General features: G+C 28.2%; 1 protein-coding gene across 2 annotated transcripts; it reads right to left on the bottom strand.

Moving 5' to 3' along the window:
- Nucleotides 1-5,098: 5,098 nt before the first annotated feature.
- LOC120256994 lies at nucleotides 5,099-6,333 on the bottom strand. Of its 2 annotated transcripts, XM_039264636.1 has the most exons (4): nucleotides 6,132-6,333; nucleotides 5,433-6,032; nucleotides 5,309-5,363; nucleotides 5,099-5,221 (listed from the first exon to the last, which is right to left on the bottom strand). In XM_039264636.1, the coding sequence occupies exons 1-2, from the start codon at nucleotides 6,303-6,305 to the stop codon at nucleotides 5,433-5,435; spliced, it is 774 nt and encodes a 257-aa protein (XP_039120570.1). In that variant the 5' UTR covers nucleotides 6,306-6,333; the 3' UTR covers nucleotides 5,099-5,221; nucleotides 5,309-5,363. The 2 variants fall into 2 exon arrangements, with proteins under 2 accessions (XP_039120570.1, XP_039120574.1); XM_039264640.1 differs by having other exon boundaries at nucleotides 5,309-6,032.
- Between the last annotated feature and the right edge of the window lie 8,949 nt (nucleotides 6,334-15,282).

Raw genomic sequence — 15,282 nt, 5'->3', positions numbered from 1 at the left:
CTAACCGGAAATACAAAAATTTTATATAAAAAAATGTATATAGCGCGCGATATGTGATACTACATTGATGCCGGAATTTCCGATTATGGGATCTTCGTGTTTCTTGAAAAAGCGGGATTCGAATGTTATTTTATGCAAAGTTAGGCCTTAATTTATTGAAATATTAATTTTAGCATCATGAATCTTTTCACCTAATTTGCGTCTTTTATGGAAGGTACATATATATATAAGCTTGGAAGGAAAGTGAGGACGACTAGGGATGCATTGTTTTGCTGCAGCTTTATTCAAGCTTATTATATATATAACGCACTAAAAAAGTAAAATAAAAAGTGAAAAGCATTGCGTTTTTGTTTTAAAATAGATAGTGTTTTTTGAAACCCTTTACTACAAACAACAATGTTATATAACCAAGAATGATAAGTCTAAATTTTTAAATTAACTGGAAATAAATTTTCTTGAAGAAATATATTCATAAAGTTAATCTATGATGAAAATATACTCAAAAACTTTAAGAAAATTAGGATCTTAGTTTTGTGTTGTCAAACTAATTTAAAGACAAAAGTGACATCTTCTATCTCTTCTAAAGAAAGATATTATGTTTTGACTTTTCAAAATATTTTAAAATAATCGATAATTTTTCTAAAAAATTATGATTTTTTACCTAGAGAAAATATCTTGATAATAACAAAAGACAAAAAAAATCTAAGTATTTTGGCACTCTATTGTCTTTAATCTTTTTAAAAGTTGTTCTTTTCTGCAATATCATTATTTTCCTATACATATAATTACGTTTTAACTACTGAAAATTCATTAGTTCTATTTGTTATTTCGCATTTTTATAATTCATGATTAATGGCTTGTTGATCAAGGTATTAATTGAATGGTGGTGTTGCATAAAATCAATAAAACTCTTCTACATGAATTAATTAAATCTCATAAATTTATATGTTAGCCATATCTTAAGTTCCAACAAATCGTCAAATTAAATGGATGAAAAATCGTTCTTTCAATAATATAATATCAGTTAAATTGATATACATTATCCAATTCTAAACCTCTTAATTTATGTGACTCAAGTATTACAATAATATAAAACCAAAACATTGAAACTCATAATTTATTAAAAGGATTATAATGGTCTCTATGTTGAACTTTAATGTTCACTTTTGTTGTATTATTATATAAATAACTAATAATTTTTTTTTATGACTTGGGACCAAACTAAGCATTAGATAGTTAAGAAATTTGGTTTGTTAGCTAGGTCATTTAATTTTCGAGGGCGATGCCTCATCATGTTTTTAGAACTTTTAAATAATGAAGATAACAGAAATGATGTGAAAGGATGATCACTATATGGGGTTTGGTAACTATTCTGATAACATATTTCCCATACTATGCATTTGGCTCTCTCTTTCTTAACTCTAGTGCTGCTAAGTCATTTGGCTTCTCAAAGAAGGGTAAATTTCTACCATAAAACTCATACTTTTAACTAGACTCTAAAATTTTTTTTTTTTTTATAAGATTCATCACAATCTTTTTTTTCTCGAGTCAACACGCTTTATTTTTGAAACAATTGTAAAGAAAAAAAAAAAATTAAGACTAAAACAACTAGATTGATAAAACCGGGAAAAGTATTTTAAAACTATAAAATTCACAAATTAGCTACAACAACCCTAAGTACTTGAGGATGGTTCAACTAATAATTAATATGACGCCGTTGCACCCTTCTTTAGCTGATCAGTCCTGTGTTAGTTTCTAAGAAAAGATTTTTTTATAATTAAATATAATGATATATATTATTCTAATTTAAAAATTTAAATTAAAACTCAAACATAAGGTATATGCGAGCAATTATGAGAAAAATCATGATGAATAATTTTAAAGGCTGAACAAACTAAAACCAGATATATATTTACTTCATAAAATTTCTAACAAACACTTTTTAAGTCTGTATCTTTTTGTTATAGCCCTTCATCTGAGCTTCCACTTTTCATGGGGCGTCACACAAGTTATCTAAAAAACATGTCTATAGTATCTTAGTGATTTTTATTAACTCTTCAATAATATTTCACATTCCCAATTTATTTTAAATAGCTCATATATATTATTAATCTTTTTTTATTAACATTTACATCCATCTCAATATTCTTATTTCAACCATATTCATCTGTTAGTGTTTGCTTGTTAGGGTCCATGATAATTGATTTACAGGTGTTGTTTGGATCGAACATTGTGATCAACAATTGATAACTTTATGGGGTTTGTTATTATGTTTGGGATGGGCTTTTGGAACGAATAAAAATTTTGTAAAGATAAAGCCAATCTGACTTCAGGCAAATTTTATGGAAATAATTTGTTTTGACTCAAAATGACTAGTTGATAAGTTTCTTAAACTGCCTCGATCAATAAATTAAATGAAGCGTTTTGAAATGTTAATTTATTGTTGTAAAAGTCTTTATTTAAGCGTCTGTTTCATGATAGGAAGTCTTTTAAAAGTACATCTGTCCGAAACAAAAAAAAAATATGCGTAGCTTAAGCTTGTTCTAAAGTCTTTTTAAAGTCTTCTGAAAATAATAGCTTTTTAAAAAGCCAGTCAAATAGCCGCCATGCTATAATAAGCTTTGTTTTCAATCTAAAATATATTCGATGTTGTTTCCCTAAAGCTTCCCTCCCATAACACCAATAATACAAGGACAAAATTACATTTATTTTTTATTAGAAAATACCCTTTTTATATATATGCTGCAAAAAAAAAAAAGGAGGTATATTACATGCTCTGTTATTAATATCACTGCACGGCATGCTCTTGTGACCCTTCTTTCACTCTCTCATCACGAAGTGTCATTCCTTCAATGGAATAAAAATAAAAAATAAAAAACAAAGAAAAGAAGCCATAATAATTAATCCTTCTATTTCTTCTTTACTCTTCTCTTCATCTAACTAATGATGGTCACATGAATGAACTTTCCAAATGCGGTCTTTCTTTTAATTTAATTTTCTTGGCCTCTTCACTTAGAAATGTTATTAAATACTATTCCAAGGTATCATAAATAGCGTGACAACCATTACCTAACTTTCACCTTTGTCTCATTTCCCCTGTCAACCATATTCATTTATTCATCATTATTTATGTACTTCTCTCTTCTTTCATCTTTGAAGTAATTTAATTAGGGTCATGTAAAATTATATTGGTGTAAGATTACTATCCACCACCATAAATTTTAAATTTTAAAAACATAAATGTATATTTTTTAAATTATATAATTTTTAATAAATAAGTCAAACCACTAATCCTCAACTATTGAGCTTTATAAAAGTAAATAAGCAAATATATTTTTTATTATACTATATAAAATTAAAAAGAAGAAGCTTTAAAAAGAAAAAATATCTCATTTGTCCAATAGGTCCATGTGACATATAAGATTTATTTTACAGTCTTACCATAAAATATATACAATTTCACAAATTTCACATTAAAAAAGTTTGGTGGGTCACATGCTTGGCAGGGCTTAGAAGTAACCATGATAATTCCATACACTTTTGGAATTCCTCAATTAATGCAATGGTTATAATGTGATGCACATTAATATATATATATATATATATATATATAGCACAACAACAAGATAATATATATATATATATATTTCAAAAAAAGTATGTGACCCAACATTGGAAGAAGAAGAAGAAGAGAAGAAGGTCGTTTGAAAGTGCTATAAAAACCAACAACACTGAAAGCTCTTGAAGAGCTTTCTATGATGATGAGAGTTAGGATTAGGGTTAGGGTTTCACTGGCACAAGAATTCATCCTTTTTTTTTTTTTAAAATGAAACGTTCTTTTCATTGGAGTTGGAAAACTGTTCAACTACTAACTTTTTTAAATATATATATATATATATATATATATATATATATATATATATAAAAGTCAAGAATTGTTTGTAAGTTCGACTTTTGGTGGCGTTTGGTTGGATGTAATTTTAAATGCGAGTGGTTTGATTCTGATATACTTGGACAAATATTTTCAATCTGGGTCTTGCAATCTTGTGTTTGGTTGGATGTAACTGAAATTACTGTATTATAAAACTTTATGTTTGTTTGAAAAAATTTGTAAATCTGGAATTGAAAAACACATATTTGGTTGGATATATTTTGGTGATATGGTTACTCATAGTAAGATTACCCCTTATTTTATTAAATATTAATTTATTATGGTATACTAAATATTAAATATTAAATATTTATTAATTTTTAGTATTTAATTTAATTTAATTATTTATTATTATATTTAAAAATTTTATATTTAATAATTAGTAATAATAAATTAAATCATTCATAAATTAAAAAGTTAAGGCGGCGGTTAATATATTATTTAATATTTTTTATTATTAACCAATTATTATATTTATTTACTTACTCTAATAAACATTATTTTAAAAAAATCACCATTTATTATTAATTTTATTAACTTTTTATTATAACTAGTTATTGTATTTATTAACTTACAAAATTACAGTGTGCTTATTTATTAATTTGCATACACTTGCTAGCAAGAGAGGAAAATTAGAGAAAAAAATTTCAAGTATGCTTAAACATATAGATCACAAGGACAATAGCAAAATCAAAATTACACCATGCATTGAATGTCCATCATATGTTCTTATTTGAGTTAACAAATATGAATCATCTTATGTTGCCAAATTGAACACACATTGAATGGCCATCATATATTCTTATTTGAGTTAACAATTATGAACCATCTTACATTGCCAAATTGAACAACACATGGAATGTCCATCACCATAATTATATAAAGTTTGAATAAAGACTTAGTTTTCATGTCATGCATGCAAATTAAATCTCAACAAAGCCATCTTCCTTTATAATACCTAATTACAAGCAAAACAACATATGATTTGGTCTTGATCATGATTCCAATCTCAATGTTTCATACTTAACAAGAAAAAAATGTCTCTATAGTGCAAATTCCAATCTCATCATTGCAACCAACAATCCTTATATATATATAAAAAAAAAATCATTCAAGACTCAAACATAATTAAGTTCAAAGTTTCATACTTAACAACACAAAATAAATCCCAAATCAGTGCACATACACAAGAAAAACACATTCAAAATTAAGGAGGCAATCATTACATAGTCAAATTTTAGAGTTTACAATCTCTTGTTACATTTGCCATCCTTCAATACGATAAATAACCTGGACATATGGAAAAAAAAACAATTTTCAATGTCATGAAATAATATAGGACATCATTATATATATGAGAACAACAAAATTATTTACCATTAGCATTCTTGTTGATTTCATTGCTAAACTCATGTCCATATGCTTCAACACCCTGCTAAAAAAAAAATTGTAACATAGTAGCTATATAACAATATCATAACACACATACACAAAAACCAACCTAAATGGGACTTCGAAAATATTCTTGTTGATTGTGAATTGATTCAAAGAATTCCTCCGCCCAATATTGCCTTAACTCTTCATCCTTTGCTAAGAAAGCCATAGCTCTACTATCATCGGCCATTAACCAATCATAGGCTTTATTTATTTGACGGCCAGAGTAGCCATATACTTTCAATTTCATGCACTCACCAATCAATTCCTTTGCAAATTCTAAATTTCGAGTAGACTTCTTTGTTACCAATGCCTCTTTTATTGTGTTATTCATCTCTTGTATTGCTTCAACTTCAGAGGGTATTTTCCGTTTTCCTTTTCCTTTTTTTAATTGAGTGGAAGATTCCCCCCTATTTTCTGTATTCTCTGATTGGTTGTGGGTGGGCAGTGATATATTGACATGATAATTAGTGTCCTCAAACATGTCATCAAGACTATCATTCTGAGATGGACGGCGGTACTCGACGCTATCATCCATATGGGTGCCAATGTCATCTCCAAATTGCACAGCACACCGTCCAGTTGCTTGATCATTACCACAAACAATCTCAAGCAAGTCATGATCCTCAATTGGTTTGTTTAAGTAGGGCTCATCTTGGGGATGAATCTGGTATTGAACAAAAAATTATTTCAATGATAAATTAAACTTATTTCTAATTAATTCATGGACAATGTAAATAGACATAAATTAGAAATAAATTTGTACCTTTATATAGTTCTTGAACTCTGATTCTCCCATGATTATCATCTTCAGTCTGTTATCCCAACCCATTCCGCTTAACTCTTTCAATTTTTTAATTCGTGCCCATCTTTTACGAATTGTTCTCAAGTGGTTATTCACATTTGCTTCAGTGACTATAATTCCGAACTCATTCTTCATTGCAATGATTGATGCCTGGAGTGCTTGAGGTTTGAAGCCCTTATCAACTTTCAAGCCTTGCTCCACTTGAGAAGCCATGAATCTTAAGAAAAATCGACTTTCGGCAATAGTCCATCTTTTATATATATATATATTTTTTTTATTTATTTATATACATTGATTGCTGTAAACAAAATCATGATGAATTTTCACTTTATATGTATCTAACACATTATGGCAACATCATATATAGTTTAGATAACAGCAACACTATAGATGTTTAGATTGAACACCATGATTATATTTCATATAAACAAGACTAGTGAGTATCGAATATTGCATCATAAATGGTGGTAATGGTTAACAAAATGTCTAATTTAAATGCCAACAACCGGGGCACTAGTGGGATTGATGCCAATTCTAGTTAATGCAAAGTTGAACTGCACATCTCTAGATTTTTCATTTTCACTAGGATGAAGAAAAAAACAAAAAAAAAACTTTGTTTAAGATGTACTCTTTAGGTGTTTCTTTTTTTGGGATTTGCTTGAATGAAATATACCTATCCTATTTTTGCTATGCCTACAAACTATTTGTTATTGAATCACAACATAATATTTTATTGTTATTCTCAATTGCAAATCTCTTATTATTAATGTTTTGCTGCTACTCCAAGAACTCAACAAGTTCTTGTGTATTATTGAAAGTACATGTTTGTGTGACTTTATATTGGATTGATGCTTCTATCTGCCACCAATCATTATTTGAAAGTGTAATGCTTAGAACATTTCAATTATTCTGAGATAGACATGAGAATGACATCAGTTGAATTATCAATTAAGGTGGTCATCCTAATACAACATTTCAATGAAAGGCGTATAGTCCATCAAACATTCAGTTGGCCATTCAAACATCAGTAAAAATTAAATATACAAAGGAAAACTTACAATAACAAAGATCTTGAAAAAATTACTAAACCACAGATTTATCCTTGATGATTTTTTTATCCTTAAAATAATAATCAAATGAAAAGCACCAAAAGAGAGCTATAAACAAAAACTACTTTCACAAGAGAAACTAGGGATTGAATGGAATTCATAAAAAAACTACGTAAAAGACAAGATGATCATTAAATTCAGAATTCATTCACAAATCCCAATTCAAAGCCAAGCTTTTTTTATTTCTGACGAACCTTATGCAAAGAGCAATAAGATGAAAGTAACAAAACATCACATGATTTTTACATTGATTTGGAGACACCAAACTTCATCCAAGAATTTCATGATAACCAAGAAAAATCTTGAAAACTAAAAACTATAAACTTTACCATCCACGAGGCTTTATAAATAAAAATCCTACTTCTTAATCCCCTATCTAAAAACATAATCGAATTAAATCCAAAATTCTCTACGAATACACAAAAGGAATGATCATAAAGAAACTCTCACCAATCCTAGCTTCTCCAGAGCACGCCCACCAAGGCGAGAGATCAAAAATGAAACTCAATGATACAACAGAGATAGAAGAACAAGCAGGATAAGAAGATGACGCCCACATCTTCAAAATAATAATAAAAAAAAAAGAAAGGAAAAAAAACCCACAAAAGCAAGAACTCCAAACCCAGGCATCAACCCGAACTCCATCTACACTCAAAAAGCGATCCAAATACAAACAAAGATCCAACAATAAAAAACCCAACTTTTTCATCAAAAATCAAAGAAAACCCAAAAAATCACAACTCTCACTCTCCCATAAGATTACCAAGAAAAACCCACAACATCCCCCATAAACAAACAAAAATCATCACATCAAACTACATTCAAACCACAATAGATTCAGCGGAACCAAACTCCAACTTTAAATACCATAGTAAATCAAACTCTAACCTCGGAGAAGCAAAGAATGCCACCCAAAGAGAGCGAATGTGAGTCCAAAGATTGGAAGAACAGCAGAGAAATAACAAAAAGCGCAAAGAGAAAGAGAATGGGATTTGTGATGAATGAGTTTTTGAAAAAAATTAGAGAATAAAAAAACAATGAATATAATCTAATCAAACCCTCGAACCGAGTGTATAGATCAACGATGAGTTTGGCTGGTGAAAGCCGAGGTGAAGGAAAGAGTTTTTCTCAAAGGTATAGATCGGTGATTTTTGGTTTTCCCATGAGGTTTCTCAAAATCCAGGATTTGGTTTTACGGCAAATCGGCCGTAAAACCAAATTCAAGTTTTAGGCCCGATCAAAGGTATTTTGCTCGGTCAAAGGAAACCAAAAATCCTTCAAAAACAAACATTGCACATAAAAAGTGGTGTATTTGGAGTTACATGTAACTCCAAATACACCAAAACAAACAGCACCTTTATGTAAATTCTAAGCACTTTAGTAGGGGTTTTTTTTTAAGGCTTAATGGTATCTATGGCATTCACATGATGTGTGTGCATGTATACATGCATACATTACTTTTTAATTATGAGTGTATACTTATTTTGATATTTAAAAATATTAGATTTTTTTATAGATAATCAAATATCATATTTGACATTTTTTTTTCCAATAATATAATTTTTTTTATAAATTAACGAAAAACATTTTATTGAAGTGGTTTATCCACCTTTAAAAAAAAAAAAATAATAACAAACAACCATCTCATTTAAAAGAAGTCAATGACGTACACAAACTTGGAGTTAATATTACTTTGTGTGAGTCTTTAGAGTTTGATCTCAGGTTCTCTCCTAAACGAGCACCCATCATAAAGGATCTAATAGTACAATATAATTTTTATTTTTTTCTTAATTATTAACTTATAGTATATAAAATTAAAGTATCCCAATAATTGTTAAGTTTATTTTAGTATAATTATCTTCAGAAATGATCAAATAAAACTGCGGGTGAAATTCCTTAAAAAATATTTTTTTTAAATAAAAATTGCTAGTGCAACCGCACTATTTAATTGGCATGATTTGACATCAAGACAAGATGACGTGGCAACCATGGTGACAAGGCATAATTGATGACATGGAAAGCATGGTGACATGGCATGTTGACTTGGCTTGCAAGGCAAAACATCTTGAAGATCTTGATGGAGCTATTTTTGGTATGTCTATAACATGGAGGAAAATATCTTGAAAATCTTGGTTGAATTATTCTTGGAAACATGTTACAACTTGAAGAGAAGATCATTTGAAGATGATATTTAGGTGATTTGATTGAAGACTAAATATGGTGGAGCTTAATTAAATAAAGATCTATTCATGGTATGAATGAAGGCTAATTGAAGATATGATTTGAAAAATCTTTGATGAAGATTGATTGAAGTCTATTAAGGGCAAGATTTTATGGACCAAATTTGGGTGAATTGAAAATCAAGTTTGGAGAATCTATGAAGACCAAACTTGGAAGGCTGAAGACTAAGTTTGGCAAGTTTCGTGAAGACGCGCAAGGATGGGCGCCCCTTGCGAGGGGACTGCGTGATGAGGAACTGAGGAGGTAGGCTAGTTGCCGGCAGTTGGGATCGGGAGATTTGACTGCATCGACTCGGACTAAGCATGACCGGGAGGTTGATGGGTCTAGAGGTCGTCCGCAACGTAACCAGAACTCAGTCAAGTCAGTAGTCAGGGCCATGTTGCAATTCATGTTACAACAGGAGTTGCAACAACTAATTTTGGAAGGTTTTTAACAAGGTTGTCAGACCCGGCCCGGGCAATGACCCGGCTAAGCCCAGGGGTCAGGGGTCAATGGGTTCGACCGGGTCAAACCGGGGTCAATAATTAAATATAAAAAATATTATAATAATTAATAATGAGCAAATATAATATTAAACCCATAATTATATTATAAAAACCTACTCAATTTTGATATTTAAATTGATAAATGACCTTATATACAGTAGAGTTTTCTAATTATGTCATTTATTTTTATATTTTTAAATATTTACAAATTTAATATATTAATATATAATTATCGAACTTCTCTCTGTGTTATTTGTTTATTTATTTGTTTATTGGTTGATTTTGTTAAAATAAATAAGAAATTAATTCACTAATTCTTATATCTCAATTGAGTTTTTATTTTGTTTTAAATTTTCTTATATTTTTTTTATTTAATTAGAATACTTTAATTTTATATTTTTATAATAAAATTACACTCATTTATTGTTTTATTTTCTTAATAAATTAAATTTTTAGAAAGTATTTACATAACACATTGATATATTTTATTTTTAAATGATAATTTTTGTTGGTATGCTTATGATATATATGTATATATTGTAGTTCTATTTATTGATTATAAATTATAAATTAATATTAATAAATATACACCATTTTGTGGTTTCTAATGAGAAAATAATAATAAATTATTAAATATTGTAAAAAAAAATTAAACATTGTGACCCGATTGACCCGGCCGGGTCAATCGGTTCCCGGTTGAACCACCCGGGTCACCAGGTTAACACCGGGTTTTTTAATACCCGGGTCAATGGGGTATACCCGGGCCGGCCACATGGCCGGTTCCCGGTTTTTCCGGTTGAACCGGCCGGGCCGGTCCGGGTCTGACAACCTTGGTTTTTAAATTAGTAGCTGCGGAGATTCTAAAAGAAGTATGTGTTATATTTGGGACGTTGAGACGTATATATAAGTTACCTTCCTCGTAGATTGTAAGTATCACTTGTGGAGGAGAATGTGTGAGCATTAGACAATCTTGAGAGGTAGTGATCTTTATTGTTGAGAGAGTAAGTGACAAGTGTTTGTACTCATCTATTTTTCACCTCTTTTAGTGGATTGTTTATCTCCGGGCTTGGTCCTCCAGACGTAGACGAGTGGATGCCGAACTGGGTTACCAATCTTGTGTGTCTTCTTTTTGCTTGGTTTGTGTGTGTTCTTCTTTGAGTGTTGTGAGTGTTCTTCTAAATCATAAACCACATCGCCGGAACTAACAACAACAAATAAAAATAATTTTTTTCTTTTCTTTTAATTTGTCAAGCAATGAGTTTAAAAACTCGGATCGACAAATAATTGGCAAGGAGAAAAGTAGCGTGGCACTCGGTTCATTAAAGTGAAATAACAATTTTGCCTCTATATAGATTTAATTAAATAAAATAGTTAATAAAAGTATTTAATCATGATAATTAAAGTGAAATGATAATTTTTCCCGTTGAGATTTAATTAAATAATATTCATTAATTTAAATAACTAATTATAATAATTAAAGTAAATTATATTGAACATTAATTGAGTCATTTAAATATTTCAATAATTAAAATAAATAAAAATTAACAAGAATTGTGTAATATACATAAACATTATAATAATTAAACTGAAATGGCTTTTTTAACCCTATATGGATTTAATTAAATAAAATAGTTAATAAAAGTATTTAATTATGATAATTAAAGTGAAAATGACACTTTTACCCAATAAATTATTTAATTGGTTAATGATAAAAAAATTATTTATTCTAAATATTTAATTATAATAATTACATAGACTACATATTTATTTATATATAATTATTTTATATATTAATATATCATTATTTATATTAAGGATATTAAAGTAATTTATATACAATTCTCTATGTCACTTACTAATATTTATTACTTCCAACAAAACACCTTTTTTATTACCATTATTTTTTTCATTACTATTACCATTACTTTACTCATCCCCATTGCAAATATCATTATTATTACTATTCCTATTTCTATATCATGATCCAAACAAACCCTACAATCGCACTATAGTTTGACCTCTCAATTTCTTTGATGTAGACCCCACTACACCCTTCTTCAAGTCTCTGGCATTCCCAAAAATGCCACTTCCCTCGGCCAATACTTACACATAGAGTTTGGATTCAAAAGTCGAAGGGAAAGTAAGGGGAGGGAAGGGGGGAAAGGAAAGAACGGGTTCAACCCTCGTTTGGATAGATAAATTTTATGGAGGGAAAAGAAATGAGAGTTCTCTAATAACCTTGTTTGGTTACGGAAGGGAAAGGAAAGGAAGGGATATATAATATAATTTACCAATTATACCCTTATCAGTACCAAATTACTTAATTAGGATTTAAAGACAAATTCTTTCTACAATTCTATATGGATCATCACAAGATTACTTTATCATATTGTTAATAAATTTATTTTAATATTTTAATTCATAGCATAATAATTATGTTGAATTAGATAATTATTAGTTTTTTTTTCTCACTCAAAGAAAATTTTAATTTTAATTGTACTTCGAATAAAATTTGGACAACAATAGAATTATATTAAGAATAGAATTATATTAAGATAAATTATTCTAAGGATGAATTGAGAAATGAAAAACACAATATAAACAAACTGATAAAAAAAATAAGCAAACAAAAAAAACATAAAATAAGCAAACAAAAAAGAAATACATAAAAATAAAGATTTGTGATGGGTGTCATGTGAATACTTGATTAAAATAAAATTAGATTTGAAGAAGTGAAAAACTTATGAAGTTGTGTTATGTAATTAATTTTAAACAATTAAGGTAATAAGGTCTTTTAAAAAATTTTAAAATCTTTACGAGGTTCTCCTGCCTCGGCACCCCAAATCGGGGGGCCAGGAAAATGGGGGTTTCGGAGCGTTTCGGAGGGTCAGAGTTAACCCTTCCTATCCATTCGTTAAATTAAAAATATCAATCCAAACGTGGGAAGGGCCGACTCTAACCCTCCAAAATCCTCGCTTTACTTTACTTTCCCTCGCCGGTCCTCAATCCAAACATAGCATTAGGCACCCAAGAAATGTGGGCCCCCACGCATGTTGTTTTTTTTAAAAAAAACTGGATAATAATTTAAAGTTGTTTATAAACAACTGTAAAAAATAATAAAATATAATAAAAAGAGTTTTATATATTAACAAATTAATTTTTCTTTAAATCTATCTATTGATACATTGTTTCAATACAAAGAAATCTAAAACGCTCAATAAAAAAAATTAAGTTATTTTTTAAATTTTTTATTATTTATTTTGAAACAAATTTTTAAAAAACCAATTTATATTTTTTTATAAAATTTTTAAATTAAATTTTAATTTTAAAGAAAGGTTGTGTAATATACAAGCAAATTTTATTTCATTTTATATAGTTAAAGTAATTATTTATTTATCAAGGTAATGGAATCAATAAACTATCAAGTATTACACAATGGACAATACATGTATATTTTAATATTAAAAATATAAATATCAAGGGGAATTAATTAATTAAGAAATTGCGCATTCTAATTTTCTCCCCCTGTTAGTGTATTTAGTGATCAAATATATTAATAAAAATAATTTATTTTTATAGTCATTGGTTATCTAGTTTTATGAGAGTCACAAACGTTAAATAATCACATAATTATATTTTATGAGCTTTATAACATGATAGATTTTTTTTTTCCATTAGATTTGATCTAAACAGAAAGATTTGAACTCAAAACCATTTATTTAAGTGAGCCAAGTTTTTTTTCATTTAATCTGTTCTTATTTAGTGATATAAATAATTTTTTTTTGCATAATTATCACTTTATTCTAAAAAACTATATTATTGATAATACTACTTTAATACTTTATTATTTAAAATAAGATTTATAAATTAATCTAATAAAGTTTGGATCATATATAGAGCTTTAAAATGATGGTGTGATATTTCATATTTATTTGAACTAATACCACAATCTTTCTCAGACTAATCCCACAAACAATGCAATTAGAAAGTTTTTTTAACATATGTATATGTGTGTGTATATATGTATATTTAAGTTACAAACTTTACATTCATGATTCAAAGATTTATAAAAAACAGAAAATTTTATTTAAATGAAATTAAAAAAAAATTGGGAGATGGGAATGATCTTCTTTGTCTGGCGGTGAAACGTCGCCATCGAGAATGTCCACAGTGCGCCCTTAACGAAAAGATAATAAGAACGGGACAAATAAAATTAGAGAATTTTTATTTTAATTTCTAATTTCAAAGTTAAAAATTCCCATTTTTTTGAATTTTTGTTTGTATTTTAGTGATTGTATTTTAGTATTTTTGTATGTATTAAGCGCCAGCCTTTTTCTCTGTATCATCTCTTGTTCCTTTCCTTCATGGAGCTGTCTCTGTCCATGAAAATGATAGGGTTTCCAATGCCCCTTTTTTCCATTCAATTTTTACCATACTTTCATTGTAATTTTAATTTCACTCATAAGTTTTAAATTATTATATATACACACAAAATACAAATATATTACAGTGTCAAGGGTGTGCACAAATACAGAGTTAATCTCTAATGTATTTGTACTCTCAAGTCTCAACCTACATGACCTCGATGCAATATATACACTTTTCACTTAAAACACAGTGGCAATAGAAAGATGAGATCGTTAACTATGTATTATAATCATATTTCTATAAAATATATGTTAACAACTATCCTTTGCATGTCACATGTTTAATATAAATATGCATGATAAATTTTAAAAGATAAGCATTTAATCAAGATTCAGAGTGTTTATATTTTATATGTTGACAAAGAAATTTTAATTAAAACTAAATGGCCTTTTGACTTATTTGTTATCGGATCTTTTATATAAAGTGTTTATTTTAGGCAGAATTCAAAATTGAACCTTAAAATCCATTATAGATGAAAGCAGAGGTGTATTGAGTTTTCGATTAACCTCCATATTTCATAGTCGTGTCAAGAGTAAGGCCAATGAAGTAATTGCTTTAGGCCCCAATATTTTTTTAAGACCTCATTTTTTAATTTTTTTAATGCTAATTTTAATTTTAAGGTCTCATCTTTATATATTTTTTTTAATAATAATCTTAATTTTAAGGCCTCATCTTTAGATTTTTTAATAATAATTATAAAAATTTAAAATTTTGAAAGTCGCACAATAATTATCATAATACAAAAATATTTTAATTTAATATTTAGACAATGTTATATAATCTTAGCTAACTTTTAAAATTTAAAATAAGACAAGATATTAAATATTTTTATTTGGATACTTAATCAAT

The sequence above is a fragment of the Dioscorea cayenensis genome, chromosome 3 (genome assembly GCF_009730915.1).
Source record: "Dioscorea cayenensis subsp. rotundata cultivar TDr96_F1 chromosome 3, TDr96_F1_v2_PseudoChromosome.rev07_lg8_w22 25.fasta, whole genome shotgun sequence".
NCBI lineage: Eukaryota > Viridiplantae > Streptophyta > Magnoliopsida > Dioscoreales > Dioscoreaceae > Dioscorea > Dioscorea cayenensis.
Note: the sequence above shows the minus strand (reverse complement) of the source record. Positions and strands in the feature narration are given on the sequence as shown.

Excerpts from the sequence above, each read along its gene's own strand:
- LOC120256994 (XM_039264640.1), bottom strand. The coding sequence starts at position 6,305 with ATGAAGAATGAGTTCGGAATTATAGTCACTGAAGCAAATGTGAATAAC. Across the intron at positions 6,033-6,131 it reads AGTTCAAGAACTATATAAAG|ATTCATCCCCAAGATGAGCC; the intron begins GTACAAATTTAT and ends GTTCAATACCAG.